The sequence below is a fragment of the Heteronotia binoei genome, chromosome 5, assembly GCF_032191835.1.
Source record: "Heteronotia binoei isolate CCM8104 ecotype False Entrance Well chromosome 5, APGP_CSIRO_Hbin_v1, whole genome shotgun sequence".
Classification (NCBI taxonomy): Eukaryota; Metazoa; Chordata; class Lepidosauria; order Squamata; family Gekkonidae; genus Heteronotia; species Heteronotia binoei.
The window spans coordinates 86,183,880-86,202,065 of NC_083227.1; the positions used below are offsets into that span (position 1 = coordinate 86,183,880).

Consider the following 18,186-nt stretch of genomic DNA (forward strand, 5'->3'; position numbering starts at 1 on the left):
CTCAGCATAAGCCGAGTGCCTACATTCATTCATATCTCATGGGTAACCAAAGTTAACTTTAAACTGAGATTCCTACAACACTGTGCTCTGTATAAGCGAGGAAAGGGAGAGTAGCAAGCTGTGTATACGAGTTAGCAGTGAGCCAGGTTTGTGCATATTCATATATAATAATGCCAACGATGTGATGTCTGAATTAAGGCTTAGAGATCTGAACAGAGAAGGGAAATAAAGACATTAAGCAATAGCTGCGCCAGAACGTCAGGAAGTAGGGAACGTGATTACTGTCTCCTTGCCTAACCTTCCACAGAAGGTTCTTTTAAAGATAAATAACTTCTATGTATGTCATCTTTAGGGAAAGGGATAAAGAAATAATAATAATAAGCAGCAGTAGTAGTAGTACATTTTGATGGGTGGAGTGGGAAAATGGAGCTCCAGTCCCACTAACCAAGTAACCAAGGCTCTGAGCTTTGTTTATTGAACACTCAAGTGTAACAATGGTGGGAGAATAGGAAAGAGGTGAGATATAGCAATTAACAAGAAATAACAATTAGATTGTTTCATTTGCATTAAACTTTGGTTTCTTTGGAATAATGTGCATGATTTGGTAATGGGGGAATTTTCAATTCTGTTGTCATGGATTGACCATTAATGCTAAGTGGATAAAAACTCTTTAGTGAATGCAACTGAACACAGATTAGAGCATCTTATCAAATCTGCTATATAGTAGTGATAGCAGCAAAGCAAACTCACTTCACTGACACCAGTGGGTCTGCTTAGTGCTGTCCAGTGGAGCTTTTCCAACTTGTGAAGGAGCAGTTATATCATGACCCAGGGAATGTTGGTCCAGAATACAAAAAAGTTTACTGCAATTTCATTGCAATGCATTTTGCAGATAAAATTTCTCCCATTCACCATGACTTAGACACCACAGTTGGACTGATCTAATTTCAGGATGTTATTGGAGTGCAATCTGGTCCAAGTTGTATGGATGAAGTTCAGATGGCGAGGCCTGGTGAAGTGGCCAAAGTGCTTCTATGTGTGCTACCCCCACCACATCCAGGTTTGACCTTTCCTTCATGGCTAATAGTATCATGCTGGGCTGGGATGATTGACTGGGTCTAGAAGATAAAAAAGTCCTCTCTAAATGAAGATGTAGTTAAAACTACTTTGAAAGAGGTGCTTTCATGAAGAAGGCATCCTCAGACTCAAAGGACCTAAACAACTCTTCCTCCCCACACCCCCGTGGCTTACAATTTTGTTCTTGGGGAAGGTGTTTGAGTGGGTAGTGGCGACACTGTTTCAAGCAGACTTGTAGGAGACAGTGACAGAAACAGCCCTGATAGCGCTTACTAATGATCTTCACTGGGAGAGTGATGGGAGTGTTTCTGTTGACTCTCCTGGACTTTTCAGTGGCTTTTGGTATCATTCACCAAGATATTTTTCTGGAGAAGTTTTTTTTTTGGGGGGGGGGGTGGCGGTGGTGGTAGCATGCTTCAGTGGTTCTGCTCATACTTGACCAACCAATTTTAGATGGTGGTGTTGGGAGATGGCTGCTGGGCTTTATGGTATTTATGCTGGGGGTCGTGCAAAGTTCCATCTTGTCCCCCATGGTATTTAACATCAAAATGAAAGTGCTGGAAAAAGTCATCCAGGGGTTTGGAGAAAAGAAGGTAATGGGATGGATGAGAGCCAATAAACTGAAGCTGAATTCAGACAAGACTTAGATGTTGTCAGTCAATGGCGTAATCAGCAGTCCTCCAAAACCTCAGATACATGGCAAACTGCCCAGCTGTTCGGCCATTCCTCATTAAGAAAATATATATACATATCTCCTAATAAAAACATAGGCACACAAACAGGTTTCTATGCCAAAGGAACTTAATTAAAACCTTTTAAAAGTTGAAAGCCTTGGAGCACCAACACAAGCCAGCCGCCAACATCCACGCATGCCCCCCCTAAGCAAGCAGAAGCAATCGTCAGTCAATGGAGACGCTGCTCAGGAACTGTTTAGGTCCAATGCCTTATTTTTCTATTGTGATGTTGTTTTAATTTTAAGTCATTTTGAACATGACTTTTAAGAGGCAACATACAAATATCCTAAATAAATATCCTAAGTACATAAACAAAGTTGGATTTTACATTCTGGGGTTTCAAAGAAATTTTTGTGTCTACAGATACATTTTTGCAGGAGTAAAATTGACTATCATTTGTATTCCAAATTTCCAAATGTTATTAAAAATATAGATCTTGTGAATTCAGCTACTATAACAACATTTACTTATCTTTTAAAAGTAAAGCAGATACCTACCTTGGTTCAATCAAATTATTTTTTGGAGATGGTTCTTCCTAAAATGAGACCAAATAATGAAATTGTAATTTCTTATCTCTTTGTAAGTTAATATATTTGCTATGTAGATTTGATTCCTTTAAAAATCACTTACAATTTGCTTGGCATCTGTATGATTCATACAACCATAAGTGAAAACTAGCCCCACTCTTTAAGGATTCAGGAGGGGAGGGACAATTGAGGCCTTCCCTTCTTCACCATTTTCCCAACTCAGAATGGGCTGTGAAACTACTAAATGCCTATTGGGGTAAACATACCAGTCAGGAAAACTGCAGAGGCAAGGGCTTAATCCCCGCTTTTTGTGTCATGGTCCCAATCTGAACTGGTCTCCCACATATCTTCTACAGAAAGAAACACAAAACACTGGAAGGTTGTATTCATGGAATTCCTAGCATCATGTCTGGTTTGGTATGCCTAGTCAGGGGCTGACTGCAAGTTCAGGAACCTGTGATAGCTTTGCCTATGCACAAAACAACATGGAGGCATTTAGATCCCAGGGTTCATTAGAATATCTGAATTTTTGGGGGGGTGAAGTCCTTTATCATTTTATACAAACATCCTGGCATGCAAAATCTAGTGGGGTATGGTAGGGTTTTACCCAAATCTGATACCCTGTTCTCACAATAGACTTCCATTTAAATTACCTTTGGTATGAAAAAATACCAGTGTACAATAAGCAATTACTTGAAGAAAGCTATGTATGAGATCACTAGTTTTTGGACATTAATTTGCATGCAGAAGAGCAGAGGATATGTAAAGTGGAGATAAATAACACACGTGCACTAAGAATCCATGGGGAGGTATTTGTGAGTTTCCTGCATTGTACGGGGGGGGGGGGGGGGGTTGGACTAGATGACCCTGGAGATCCCTTCCAACTCTATGATTCTATGCTTTTTGCTGTGGATTTTATGATTGTTGAAATGTATGTTTTGGGCTTTTTAATTTGTGACTGGTTCCACAATGTCTGTATTACTAAACAACTGGAAGGGCGGAGTATGAAACTGTATATAAATAGTGGACGAGCAGTTTGTGGTATGTTCACATGAAGTAAATAATAGTTCTCAATAAGTATGCTTAAGATTGCAGCCTCAGGGTCATTCTAAAATATGGCATGCTAAATGTCTTTTTGTTTGTTATTTGTTGTATACCATGTCCATCTCTTCTCTTAAAAGCAGCATTATTTTTGTAGAGATGTTGCATTTTTTAAAAATGTGACTACTTTTGTTTTTAATTATCACCTTGTGAGATGAAAGTGCATGAGTTCTACTGGATACTGTATGTGCTATAGTTGGCAATGAAAGACAGACATTTCTACTCCACCAGAGAGTTTTGTAAATCACTTTAAGTTGTATTTTGGCTTTTTTTTATTAGAGGCTTTGCATTTCCTGGCTCCAGTGCAAGAATGGTCACCCAAACATCTTTTTCTGAAGATGCCAACAATAGCAACAGCATCTCATCACACTCCTACTGTTACTGAAAAGACATTTGCAGGAGCATTATACAAGTAATAAATCTGTCTGGACCACAATTGATTGTATGGAAAAGACTCTCTGAAAATAACCTAGTTAGCAGTACCACTGAAGAGGAGGATAAGGAACAATCCAGCAAAAGTTGGTAACGATCATGGCTGCAATCCTATTCACGACTACAGATCAGCCTCATGGAAACTCATGGAAACGGGGCTCACTGCAGGTCCCATTTGCAGCACCACTGGGAGGGCAGAGAGGGCTACGGCAGCCATAACAGCTCTTGCCAGGGGCAAAAGCAATGGCAAACACTGGAAGCTGGGGCCTGCTCTGTGTGCTACCAGCCTTATCAGGGAACCCAGAGAGGGCTGGTGGCATCCTGCCTGCTACTTAGGCTACTCGACTGCCCCAGCTCATCCTCTCTTTAGAATTCGGCATTTTGGCCCACCCTCCTGCCCTTTGTTGGAAGTAGTTTGTAGTTGAGGGGTTTTACATGTGGGTTTTGTTTCTGTTACTCTTTTACTTGTTGCAAGTTAGGCAGTATCAGTACGGAGTCAGAGCCATTCTCAGGAAAGCTGGCCTGCATGCCCATTTTACTCGGTATGGGGATCCCGTACGGGATCCTGGTGTGAAAGTCAAGAGGAATGTCCAGCCCGGGGGACACTACTAGGGATTACTCTCAGGTGGCAGAGGAGACCACTCCAAAGCAGCCTCCCCTGTTGGATCTGCCAACCTGTCATTCCCAAGGTTTCCCTGTGACCCCAGCTGGCACACTAGGTTGGGCAGGGGAGTCAATGAACAGGATCCAGTACCCCATGCTGTGCCAAGGCTTCTTACAGCTATGATCAAAAAACAAAACAAACCCCTCCCCCCCAAAAAAAACTCTGGGTGTGCAAGTGTTATTTTTAGCCTGGGGTTGTAGAAGGGGTTATTGGTAAGGATACCCCTCACCTTTGGAGCCCTCCTTGCCTTGCCAATTGGCACTGGAGCTTGTAGTGATTTTAGCTTCACCAAAATCACTAGATAGTGTTCTTGGCCTGTATAACAATACAATGATCAAAAGGCCTGTCACTTTAAGACTGCACTTTTTAGGCCTCTTGGCTGATGCCTAAGTGTTAGCACCGCAGAATGCGGCTGGCAGTAAGATTCAGCTGTGGAGGTGAGAAATAAGGTTATGCTGACCCACCTCATCTTAATTAACTAATGCTAAGAGTGACCTCATCTTGTTCAGCGGGTTGCTCGCTGCTGCTGCAGTTTCCCCCGCGGATCAGCTGATTGGTGGCAGGGGGTGAGCTTTTAAGGAGCCCAGAAGGTGCTTTCCCCCACCTTAACATAAAAACAGAGGGAGAAGGAGGTGCCGCGGGGGTGGGGGGGAGGCCAAATTCAGTTCCCCCGCCCTGCCAGCCCTGGGGCTGCAGTGGGCAGGCCACCAGTCCCTGGTGCTAAAGAGGTTGGGGACCACTGCTCTAAAGTCTGAAAGGTAAGTCTAGTGCCTAAGACTACTCACTACCCTTTGAGTAATATTCTGTTTGAGCTGCAAGTCTACCTTGCAGGGCTCCTGTGTTAACTTCCCGGTAAGGGCTGGAGGCTTCACCCAGCCTCCAGTCTAGGGAATAGAGTTAGAATGTGGTGGCAGACTACTAAACCAGGTTGGGTTCCTGTAGTTTTTAAGGTTTTGGAGCCCAGGAGCCTAGCCTGAAGGGAACTTCCTACTGAGCAGTCACTGACTAGGCTGCTGTCTGGTAGGGGTGTTCCAAGACAAGGCTGCAAACCTACTTCTGAATAAAGATGCATACAATGATACTGCACATCCTTCCTGACTAAGGCACATAATTATTATTCTTTTCTCTGTAAAAATAGTCTTAATGAGATGCAGCAGCAATATCTTATTTCTGAATGCGCTTGTCATTAAAACAGCAGTATCCGGTTTTGCTCTCCAGCAAAGGTTCACATACACTCTAATGAGCAGAGCACAGAAAAGCTTCAGCATACTCTCACATGATTTTGCTATGATCTTCTGCATTTTGTAGAGTTCTAAAAACTTGTAAATAGTTGTCCTAATAATGTATCCAAAAAGCTCATGCAGGAATAAATGCTGTTAGTCTTTAACATGATACTGCACTTCTGTTTTGTCATGCTACCCCCATGGAATTGTACCACAAACTGTCACTAAATTTAATGGCATACACAGGACTGCAGCCTTGCTTACCTTAACCTTATTTGTAACAACATTAAAAATACTAATTTATTCTTCTCACTTTGTCACAAGTTTCTTCTCCTTACAATGTGAAACTTTACTAGTTGTTATCTTCAGTAGAACCTTTTGTATTTAAAGATACATGCTGCTGCCTTTATTCCTAAAGAAGCTTTTATTACCTGGATGGGCTTCAGCAATTTTATATAGTTCTACTGAAGGAAAACATTAATTTTCAAACTATTTCCAAGAAGCTGCTAATTTGAGTTTTCCGACCTTGACCCTTTAATGGACTATTAATTGTGGCATCTCTTGATTCTTATGGATTAAGCCAACTTTGACAATGGGCAGCAGTGGGGGAGAATTACCTGTCAGAATCTGTCCAGCATGTTTGCAGTCAGAAGTTACTTAATATTTCTAAACAGAAAGGTGGCACACAAATATCCCAAATAAATACTGTCAACCAACAGACTTAGAAATGCAAATCTGTATTACAAGTGCATTATGAGACTTTGTTCTAGGTACTCTTATCAGATTCTTGTGCTCAGCCTTTATGCAATGATTGGAATTATGATAGAAACATTCAAGAGTATTGAGTTTTTACCTTAATTAAATGTAGTTATACACATTACATACGCTATATCTAATACATTGTCATTTGTGTTTTCCTACTTCTCAGGCATCCCCCAGTTTTTACCCTGCAATTCTCCTTGAGTCTCAGTGGGAAAGAAAGGCCATAAATAAGATAAAACAGAGAACTGTTATGAATACACGCTAAGATGGGAGAAATGGATTTGAAATCATAAATCATCACCTTTCTTACTGCATTCACCTTATCTTCATGATGAGGTGAGGGAGATGGATCTGGAGAAATGCTTTTCTTTGAACAAAGATTGCCAGGGCTATTTCTTTCAACCAGTTGGAGCAGTTCCATTTGCCGCCTTGCTTTCTTTTCTTCTCTTTGTTTTTGAAGACATCTTGGATATCTTTCTGATGCTGGAACAAACCTTTTGCAAGGTTTGTTTATGTTCCAGTCTGGCCTTTTCTCATTCCTTCCCAGTGGTTTGGTATGTTTTGGCTTTTGAGCAGTCAGTTCATTTAAACTGCTATAGCTGACAATATTCTCTTTTTCTGAAATTTTCTTTTTATCTGAGTATTGTGGCTCTTTCTTACATTTTTTGCCATTAGAGTCCACTTTATATTCTATAGAAACATCTGGAGACATACAGTCCACTCTTCCACTCCTAGTTTGCTCAGTATTAATGCTATCTAAAAGGTAAATACATATATGCATTTAAGGCACTCTAAACAGCAACTCATTTATATTTTGGTATGTTACATTTACATTTACTCAAATATTGTCTCAAGTGTTTTCCTTCCGATGGCTTGCAAAGAAAAAAATGCATTCAGCATAAAAGAACATTTATTTAAAACAAATAGGTAAAAACAAAAACTAACCAGTGTCTTCTGTAAAAGCTAAAATTGTGACTTATCAACTTAATGTGAAACAATCACTGTACATTTCCATGGTGGTACTGTCCCTACTGTTTCACAAAATGGATGTTCATTTCCCCTTCTGAATTTTTATTTTCCTAAAAATAAATATTTTTCAGTAACAAGTTTTATGACTATTAATTTTATTATTAGCAATAACATAAAATTGTTCCTTTACGTTAGTGCTGATTTATCTATCAAGAAACAGATTCTATTACCGATAAAAAGTACTCCTGGCCACCATTATTTCAAGTTCAAGAAGTGTTTAGAGAATTGCTGTTACCTGCATAAGCCATAACTAAAATTAAGGGGTTTTTTTAAACAATGCAAGTCCACTCAAGTCTATGGGGCTTTGGATTATTTTTAAAATTAGTGGGTTTTTACATCAGGTATTTGCAACTAGCATAAATATCAGATATGGCAGAATTTAATTTTCTGTTTTTAATGAAATTAATGGTTTATACCTGACAATATTCAATTATTCATATACTGAGCCCTATTTCAGACACTTATAGTCAGGGCTTTTGTTACAGAAAAAGCCAGCAGGAACTAATTTGCATATTAGGCCACACCCCCTCCCACCAAGCCAGTGGAACTGCATTCTTGTGCGTTCCTGCTCAAAAAAAGCCCTGCTTATAGTTAAGCTGAAAACCTTTTTACAGCATCTCTTTTGTATTATTTGAATGATCTGAAGAGATAGCCCTTGCCATTCTGATTAGCTTTAAGGATAGGAGTGCTATGTTAAAATTTGCACTATATTGTGAAATGACATACAGGGCTGCTGCATTAAGTTTTCTTATGGGATCAAAGCTGTAATGTGCAAGCTTTGTTGAAGTTTTTTCTTTATATTTAGAAGTAAAGCCTTTAAGCTTTTAGTTTTGGACACCAAGGTTGATTTGATGTCTCCTTTCAGCAATTCTCCTCTTTACAAACATCTCACTGGCTGGCAGTTTACCATATTCTGCCACCATCTGTTTCTGTATATCAAGATAATGGGCATCCTGCTTAATGAACCTGTGTACCTGTCTGCACAGCAGTGTCCTTCCGAGGAGAGAGGACAGCTTTGCCATCTTGGTTTACCATTTTGGTATTCTCTGCAGAACTGTGATCATCTGGAAAGCCATTCAGGTTAGCACTGTAACTCTCATGCAGTGTTTCACCTAAAAAGGAAAAACAAAATTCCCCCAAGCTTGATCCCCCCAAGTCATGATATTAGAGTTAATGATACTAAATACTAGAGTTAATATCAGCTCAATACATTCCAATTTAAAGTGCATTTTTTCTACTCTAATGCCTTTTTATGTTTAATTTTTAATCATGTCATTGTACCTTACTGTTCTCTTGGATTGAGGTAGTATGAATTTTACATGGAAATTGTGGGATATAAATATTTGTAATAATTATGTGAACCAAGCCATTACAAACAGGAATTAAAATTGTCACACAAATGGTTAAAAATCAGGAACAACAGTGCAATACATTTTTACGAAAACCAACCAAACTGTCAAAAGTTCCCAGAATTCATCAGGCTGTCTGTTCAGTGCAAAACAAAAAGCGAAAGGATGGGGAAAAAATGTTCCAGGATACTAAGGAAAAGCTACAAGCCATGGATTTCGTGCTTTTCCATCATACTCTGAAACATTTATCATCTCTTCCCTCTTACAAAGAATTCTGGGCATCCAGAAAAGCTTGCTATCTGACAACTGGGCTGGCCCTAGTAAAAATGTGTTACACTGCTGTTACTGTTTGGAACACCAGATTATCACACCTAAAATGTTGGAGGCCAAAGGAGGCTTTCCCAAGATGCAGCCCCACCCAACAACACTATCCTTCCCTTTAAAAAAAATCAAGAATAAGTGATGCTATTTGAACTGAAACAAACACTGCCACCACATCCAATTCTATTGAAGTTTGGTACTTACTACCACCCAGATTCTTTTGCAATTTGGAAATATCATGTCCTTTCTGAGCCAATTCTTTAATACGCTGTTCTTGTTTCAATCTCTGGGCTAACTCTTGCGCTCGTTGCATTGACTGATACAGTTCATTTGTTTTAAGAGTCATGATCTCCTATAAGGACATTAATAAGAGAACAAAGGAAGAAAAACTTTTTAAGATACCATAAAATATCTGAATACTTCTTTTACTTGCACAATATGGTTTTTTTTAAAATGCATGTGGTTCTGTATGTGCATACAACTGCCAGAGCACACAGCTAGATGCCTACCTCTTTTTGCTTTTGTCTGAGCAAATCTTCTTCAAACTGTTTTTTCATCAATTCTTGTTCTCTTGCAAGCCGGCATTCTTCTTCTTGCTCTTCTCGCTTCCTCTGCTCCTCTTCAAGTTGCTTCTTCATTCGTTTTTCCTCTACTTGAGCCATTATGGCTTTCTAAGAGAATGATAAAATGCTCTAAAATTAAAGTTAATGAACAGGTAGAATATGGCCTGGTGAAAAGAGTTTAATGTGACTGTAGTTTCTTTTTTTGTATGCTGGAGCTTTGATAACTGTCTTTATACGTCACTATTATATTTTACTTTTTAAAGAAACAGAAATAAATGTTCTAAAGAAAAAAACCACTCCTGGTGTGTTATCTTCCATCAGATTCTTTTTTATAGCTATAAAATTTTAACAAGCTGTGCAGACCTGCTGAATACTTGCGCTATTGTACTGACCACAGCCATAGTGGCATTGCTTGAGCCACTTGCATTGCTCTCTTATACTTCCTCCAAATGGCTAGGCAAAGGTATCAATGTACATGTGCAAGAGGGAGAATTGAAGAGGCATCGTGGGAGATATTCTATGGGGGTGAAAAACAAAGCTATTGTTTAGCTGGAATAGTCACATGCGTTTTCCTCGATACAGGAGAGCATTTATGCTTGCAAGCAGGCCTCATTTTGGGCAGAAGCAGAGCTCTGGAACCTCTAAATTTTGTTGTGCTATTTCTTTCTTACCTCCCCTCCCCCAATACTTGCTTCTGGGCTCCACTGTTCAAACCCCCTGTGAGAGTTTTGCTGAACTCTAAGATTTGACACTTTCTAAAATTTTCCCCCACAAAAAATGGGAAAATAGCCAAAACATATAAAGCAGACAGATGGAAATCTTCATCATGCCACTGTAGCCACACTGGAGAATGACCACTGGCATTTACCACAAGGGATCCTTTTCCTCTGTCAGGAGGCCATCTCTGTGGGTGATTCCCACCCATGCTTCAGGGAGGCAGGAAATATTTTTTTCTACTTCCTGTTGGCACCTTCAGAATGACCCTCCCTTCAGTTCTGGGACTCTGAAAGCAGTAACCATAATTCAAGTAACACTAACTCTGTTAAAGAAACATATTAAAGAAGAACATTAACTGCCACATAACGTTACCCAGTGAGATACAGGGTAGAAAGGCAAGAAGAAGAGAATAGCACATAGAAACAGGGATATCAGTGATGATGGGAGGACTGAGATGGCCTCCTGACCTCAGAGGACCCCTCATGGTAAATATCAATGGTCATTCTCCCTCTGAGATGGAGGCCATCTCTGTGGGACCTCCCAGAGCAGTGTCCCTTAGGTGGGTGGGTCATCATCATTGTCTGTCACTGTGGTGTGCTGCAAAACTCTTCTTCCAACCACAGCATCAACTGAAGCCAAATAATTCAGCTTGTAATGACAAAGGGAAAATGGAAAAAAAATGCAGTCACTTTACAAGCTCCTTCTGCTGATGGTCTATTAAGAAGGGCTGAGCTGATGGACAAACTACACAAGGAATGTGCCATAATTCTGGTAGGAGTCTCCAAGCCAGAAGCCTTGTAGGCTGCAATATTACAAGCCTTAAGCTAATGGAAGCCTTAGACATTTGACCTTCAGAGCTGGAGGGTGCTATGTTGCTGAAGCAGCTGTTTGTTTTCCTGATGGACTCTGTCCTTGAAATGTAGATATTGAGTGCTCCGCAGACAGCCAGGGTATGCCACACAAATTCCATGGGGTGCTTGGACTGTGGTCAAAATGTGAGAAGATAGATCTCTTGTGTTCTGTGAAAATTCAAAGAAACTTTAGGCAAAAATATTAGGTCAGTCCTGAGCAGTAGCTGATCTGTGTGAAGGATGCAAAGGTTTGATTTTATAGATAAGGCACTAATCTCTGAGACTCTGGGCTGAGGTTACAATTAAGAAGAGAGTCTTTATATGTACCCACTACAGACAAACTTCCCTGAAAGGCTCAAAGAGAGACTTTGTGAGGGCAGATGATACCATATGTAACCTCCGAATATGGCAGCGATATACTGAAGGAGAAGCCTGGAGTGTAGCACGTTACAGGAAAACACAGGACTTGATGATGTTTGGTCAGCTTCTACCCTCTGTAGACAGGAAGCACTGTGGTAAGGGCATCAATTTGTCTGCAGATAGTGGAGGACTTTAGACCAAATGTCAGATTATCATAAAGAAAGACTAACACAGAAAAACCGTGATCTGTTTTTGTTTGCACCATCTCATAAAAGCTGTCCAGATAGTGTTGTGAATGTGACTGGCGCTTGGAGGAAAGGATTGTTTGTTACCTCAGAAGAGTAACCTAAATCCAAAAGTATTTTGCACTCCATCTCCAGGCAGTAAAATGGAGCGTCAGTCAGTCTGGAAGTGCCAGATCAGGCTCTGATGAAGCATGCTCAGAGACAATGGAAAAGACAGAGGACAGATGTAATCACCAAGAGTCAAGAATGACAAGCCTAATGAGGGGCCACCAGTATGACTTTGGCTTCCTGCTACCAAATCCATCCTGCAAATGGTCTTGCGAATGAGTAGAATTGAAGGGAAGATAAAGAGGAGTCCTGGGCGAGAGAGACGTGAGAGCATCTATCACCTCTGCCTGCCTTCATGCAGTAATACCTTGTGAAAGAAGCAAGGAAGCCAATGGTTTGTATTCAACACAAACTGGTTTAGGAGAGGACATTCTAGGTGTTGGCAAATGAGGTTGAAGATTTTGGGATGGAAAGACCATTCCCCTTCACAGATGGTCTGCCTGTTCCGCCAGTCCACCTGTGTGCTGTCCACCCCCCTGATGTGCTCCACTCTCTGATGGAGATGAGGTTCCTCTCTTCCCAGGCCAGGATACTCAAAGTTACTCTTTGGAGTTGAGACAACCTAGAGTTCCCTGCTAGTTCAGATATGTCTTGGCAGAGATTTTGTCCATCTGAACTAAGACATCCTGACAGGCCAGATCCCACCTGAAGTAATTCAGAGCCAGCCAGATGACCCTGAGTTCTAGAAGTTGATGAAAAAACTCTCTTCTTTGAGAGTCCACTTACCCTGTACCAGAACCTTGTTCAGGATAGCTCTCCAACCTTGAGGGCTAGTAGCTGTGAAGAATTCCCTATAGACCGGGACATAGAATACCTTGGCCTGTGAAAGACCACTGACCACTGTCCACTAGACAAGACTGGATTTGATGGGTATAGGAACCTGAAGATTAGGAATCTTCTTTCCCAGGATGGACAACTGGTAGGAATGAAGGGAACACTGTAGTTGTCTGGAGTGACCCTGGCCCACTGGACTGTGACTAAGCAGGAGACCAGCAGACCCATTAGCTTCTCCAGAAACAACAGGGATGAGAAGTTGTCTTGGATTACTTGGATCACAGCAGCCCAGATCCTGTGCCTTTTCTAGTGGGAGGAAAAGGGAAAAACAGGTTGCTTACCTGTAACTGATGATCTTCGAGTGGTCATCTGTGCGGTCACACACATGGGTCTTGCCGCTGGCAATGAATCCATACCTCGGAGTCTCCAATAGCTTGCCTAGAGCGTTTTTTGGCGCTCTCTCCCGCTCGCCCTGGGGAGCTGGCATCGACTGCGCATGCCTGGAGCAAGCAGGAGGCGCCCATCCCACTCAGTTTCTTCCAGCCGCTACTGACAGTCTACGTAGGTAAAAACCAGAGCAGAAAAAGCCAGCAGAGGGGAAGGCTGGGTGGGCATGTGTGACTGCACAGATGACCACTTCAAGATTATCAGTTACAGGTAAGCAACCTGTTTATCTTCTTTGTGGTCTCTGTGCAGTCCCACACATGGGTGACTAGCAAGCTAAAAGTCAGAAAGGAAGGTGGGTGCTGGCAAGAAAAATATTTTTATACTTACAGTATATGCATGCACTCACCTGGGGTGATTTCAGTGGAAGATGGCTCTGAGAACCGCTTGGCCGAAGGAAGCTTCAGGTCTAGCACGAACGTCCAAAGCGTAGTGGGAGATGAATGTGGATGGAGAGGACCATGATGCAGCAGAGCAAACATCCTCTAAGGAGACGCTCTCCACGAAGGCCGAGGAGGTCGAGACTGCTCTAGTTGAGTGAGCCTTGAGACCCTCAGGTAAAGGTTGCTTAGCAACTTCGTAGCACAACCGGATTGCAATAGATACCCACTTAGAGAGTCTCTGGGTAGAAATTTTGCATCCTTTATGGGGATTACTGTAGGCCACAAACAAGTTAGGGTCCTTACGGAAAGGTTATGTATGAGAGAGGTAAAAAGACAAAGCTCTTTTGACGTCGAGGGTGTGTAGAGCTCTTTGTCCAGAGTCCTTAGGATCAGGGGAAAACGTGGGCAACGAAGTAGAAGTTGAAAGATGAAATTTCAACACAACTTTGGGTAAGACAGCCGGATCTGCTCTCAGGACCACCTTGTTCCTGTGAAAAACTGTATAAGGTGGGTCAGAGCGGAATGCACACAAGTCACTAGCTCACTTATCAGAAGTGAGCGCAACCAACAAGGCAGTTTTCCAAGAAAGAAAGTTGAGATCCGCAGTAGCCAAGGGTTCAAACGGAGGTTTCATAAGTTGTGCAAGAACTAACAACAAACTCCAAACAGGCACAATTGGGTTGATAGGAGGGTGAAGGTGTAACATACCCCTGAGGAATGATTTGGACAGTCTATGGGTGAAAACAGTCTGACCATCAATAGGTTTATGGAAAGTCGAGATGGCTGAAAGATGAACCTTCAAGGAGGAATAGCTGAGACCAGAAACTTGCAGAGACCGAAGGTATTCTAGATTCGAAGGGAGAGGTACAGACTCTGGATCAAGTTGTTGAGAAAACGCAAACGAGCAGAAACGCTTCCACTTGTATTGGTACGAACGTCTAGTAGATTTCCTGCCATTTAGGATAACTTCTGCGACATTTAATGATAAATGTTTGGCCGAATTCTCCATGCTGTGAGCCGAAGGATCTGCGGATTGTGGTGCCATACTTGGTCATGATTCTGGGTGAGGAGGTCATCTGTCAAAGGAAGGCGGCAGTAGGTGTGATTGGACATCTGAAGGAGTCTCGTGAACCACGGTTGCCAGGGCCACCATGGTGCTACCAGGATGCAATCTGTACCATCCCGAGCGATCTTGAGTAGGGATCGAGTAATCAGAGGAGTTGGGGGGAAGAGGTAATGAATGTGAAGAAAAGCATCATTGCCTCTCCTGGAGTAAAAGAGAGGGCATTTTGAGTTGTCCTTTGTTGCAAATCCGTGGAAGCCCGAAGCATGCAAGAATGCGATGCAGGTAGTGAGGATTGAGGGACCATTCGTGGTCGTCTAGGCGAATCCTGCTGAGGGAGTCTGCCAACACATTCTCTATCCCTGGCAGGTGAATAGCAGTCAGGTAGACGTCATTCTTGATGCACCACTCCCATAGGGCTATGGCTAGCCGGCATAGACTGACAGACCTGGTCCCGCCCTGTCTGTTCACATAAAAAACTGTAGCCATGTTGTCGGTTGTAATCTGAACGTGTCGGTCGGTTACAGACGGGAGAAAGGACTGAAGAGCCCTGTGAACAGCAATAAGTTCCAAGCAGTTTATGTGCATGGCCCTCTCGGGAGCAGTCCACAGACCCAATAGTCTTGTCCTCTAAGTGGGCTCCCCATCCCCACTTGGAGGCATCTGTAGTTACAATGACAGAAGGAGGAGGAAGGACAAAGGACATTCCACAAAGTAGATTGTCTGGTACTATCCACCAGAGGAGGGAGAGTTGGAACTTTCTGAGGTACAGTAAGGATGGTGCTCTGAGGTTGTATGTGAGGGTGGTAGGCACGAACAAACCAAAGCTGAAGCGGCCGCATCCTCAGTCTGGCAAAATGAAGAACGGATGTTGTTGTGGCCATGAGGCCCAGAAGATGTTGAATGATGCTTGCAGGTTGTGTCGGGGCAAGTATGACCTCCTGGGCCAAAGATAGAATGGATTGGGCATGATCCGTGGGAAGATAGATGAGGTGAAGAGACGTGCAAAGATGAGCACCTATAAACTGTAGATCCTGTGTTGGGGTGAGGTGAGACTTGGTAGCATTCACACACAGGCCCAAGGAGGTGAGACGAGAGAGGGTTGTTTTGAGATTCTTCACCAGTTGATGTGCTGTAGGGGCAATTAGCAACCAGTCATCTATGTACGGGAACACAGGAATGTTGCGAAGACACAGGGCAGCTGCCACCACTGCCATGCATTTCGTGAACACCCTCGGGGCAGTGGACAGCCCTAATGGAAGGGCTTGATACTGGAAATGGTGCTGTCCCATGGCAAAGCGTAGATATTTGCGGTGCTGAGGTCTGATGGTTACATGGAAATAGGCATCCTGGAGATCCAGGGAAGCCATCCATGAGTCCTGTGGAATTAAAGGTAGGATCGATTGAATGGAGATCATTCTGAATTTCTTGTAGACTATCCGCTTGTTTAGTCTCCTGAGATCCAGAATGGGTCTTTTGCCGCCGTCCCTTTTGGGAACCAGGAAGTATCGTGAGTAGAAACCTGTCCCTTGATGGTGATGAGGAACAGGTTCTATCGCATATTTTTGGAGCAAGTCCACAATCTCTTGTTTGAGATGAGGAGACAGTGGGGTGGCAACGAAATGGTGATGGCGAGGGGGCAAAACGAACTCGATGGCATAACCTAACCGAATTATGGTGAGCACCCAAGAGTCCATGGTGATTGAACTTCAAGTCTGATAGAACGGGAAGAGTCTGGTCTGATAAAGAGGATCCAGCTGTCGGGGAGGGCACGCAGCAAAGTCAAAGAGACTGCTTGGCTTGCTGGATAGATTTTTTAGTTTGCTGAGAGCATGGCTTCTGGTGGAAAAGTTGTTTTTGTTGAGGGTTTTTTTGTTTCCAATAATTCCCCTGTTTAGGAGAGCGTTGACGTCTCTGAAACGATGGTCTCCAAGATCTAGGCCGGTTGAGCTGTTGAGGGGCTGGTTGAGAGACCCCAAGTCATTTCACCCTCTTGCGGCCGTCATCCACAGATGTGAGAACCTCATCGGTGGAGGCGTGAAACAGGCCAAGGCTATCAAAGGGAAGGTCCTCAATTTTCTGTTTTATATCTGGTTGCAGATTTGTCGATCTGAGCCAAGCATGTTGACGAAGTGCTACCGAAGATGCGAAAACCCTAGACAAACAGGAAACAGCATGCCTGATGGAATTTATTTGCTGCTAAGAAACTCTTGAGAGCTCAGAGATTAAGTTGGAAGCGGCCCTTTGAGAAGTCTCGGGGAGAGAGGGGATGTGATGTAAATTGGTTGGCAAAATTGAAGGTATAGGCGGAGAAATAAGCCAGGTAATTGTTACCTTTGAATTCGCAGAAGCAAAATTATAGAGTTTGCGGGCTAGGGGGTGTCCAACTTTCGGCCCTCACGATCAGGAGGTGTAGGGTGTCTAGAAGGTTTGGCCTTAGATGCGGAATGGACGATGATGGAATTTGGAGCTGGATGTGAGGCTAAGAATTTTGATTCTGGAGCATGGACTCTATACAGGAAATCAAAACGCCTCGAGGTAGGTGGAACAGAAGCAGGTTTGTCCCAAGCCTCACGAAGTCCTTCCAAATGCACTGGTAGCACAGGTAAGAGTGACCCCAAAGGAAAATCTGCTTGAACCAGAACATGCACCACATCTGAAATCTTGGGTGAATCCGATGGGAGAGTCACGTTCAAAATCTCAGCCATAGTGGTGATAAGACTGATATAGGCCTTTGAACTATCCGATGGAGAAAGACGGTTTGGGTGAGTAGAGTCAGAACCAGGGGAGCCAGGTGGGTTTCCGGAATCAGAAGAACCAGAGCTGTCCTTGTTGAATTCAGAGTCATCTGGCTCCTGCAGAGGAGCAGCGGGTTTAGTCGGTGCAGATGCAGACTCGGGGTCCTCGGGAGGAGGAAGAGATTTATGTCGTGGTGGCTGAGTGCTTGAAGTCGTGGCCGGTGCCGAGGGCATAGTGGAGCAGACTGGGGCATCAAGGACTTGAGGTAGCACATGAGACTCACAGTACTGAGAAGGTTCACGATCTCTAGAAGAGAAGTATTCGGCGTCTTGGGTTCGAGAGGGCTCACGGTACTGAGATGAAGGATAAGCAAAATCTCAGGTTCGAGACGGTGAGGATTCAGGATCACGAAGTCGAGGAAGTGAGATTTCGAGGTCTCTGTGGGATGCGACATCAAGTTCATGGTATCGAGAGCATCGGAAAACCTCCTTCGAAGGAGAACGGGAGTAATGATGATAGACTTGATGGTGTCAAGGAGATGGCGATCTAGAGACCAAGGAGTACTCATACTGACCCCTTTGGTAGTAATCACAGTGGTCACGGTAGGCTGGTGAGCAGGAATGGAAGTCACGGCGGCGAACAGGTGAGAGCGGACATGTTGAGTGGACACTTGAGTCGAAGATTCCCGGTACAGAGGGGAAACTCCAATGTCCCGAAAGG

At 43.1% G+C, this 18,186-nt stretch overlaps 1 protein-coding gene across 1 annotated transcript in view; it reads right to left on the reverse strand.

The window, feature by feature from the left end:
- CCDC66 (coiled-coil domain containing 66) overlaps nucleotides 1-18,186 on the reverse strand; it is a 62,868-nt gene that overhangs the window by 21,802 nt on the left and 22,880 nt on the right. Inside the window, exons 12-16 of the mRNA XM_060239746.1 lie at nucleotides 9,729-9,890; nucleotides 9,424-9,571; nucleotides 8,524-8,661; nucleotides 6,822-7,276; nucleotides 2,309-2,346 (exon numbers count right to left, since the gene is read on the reverse strand). Of these exons, the coding sequence (XP_060095729.1) occupies nucleotides 2,309-2,346; nucleotides 6,822-7,276; nucleotides 8,524-8,661; nucleotides 9,424-9,571; nucleotides 9,729-9,890 (941 nt within the window). The remainder of the gene's footprint in view (nucleotides 1-2,308; nucleotides 2,347-6,821; nucleotides 7,277-8,523; nucleotides 8,662-9,423; nucleotides 9,572-9,728; nucleotides 9,891-18,186) is intronic.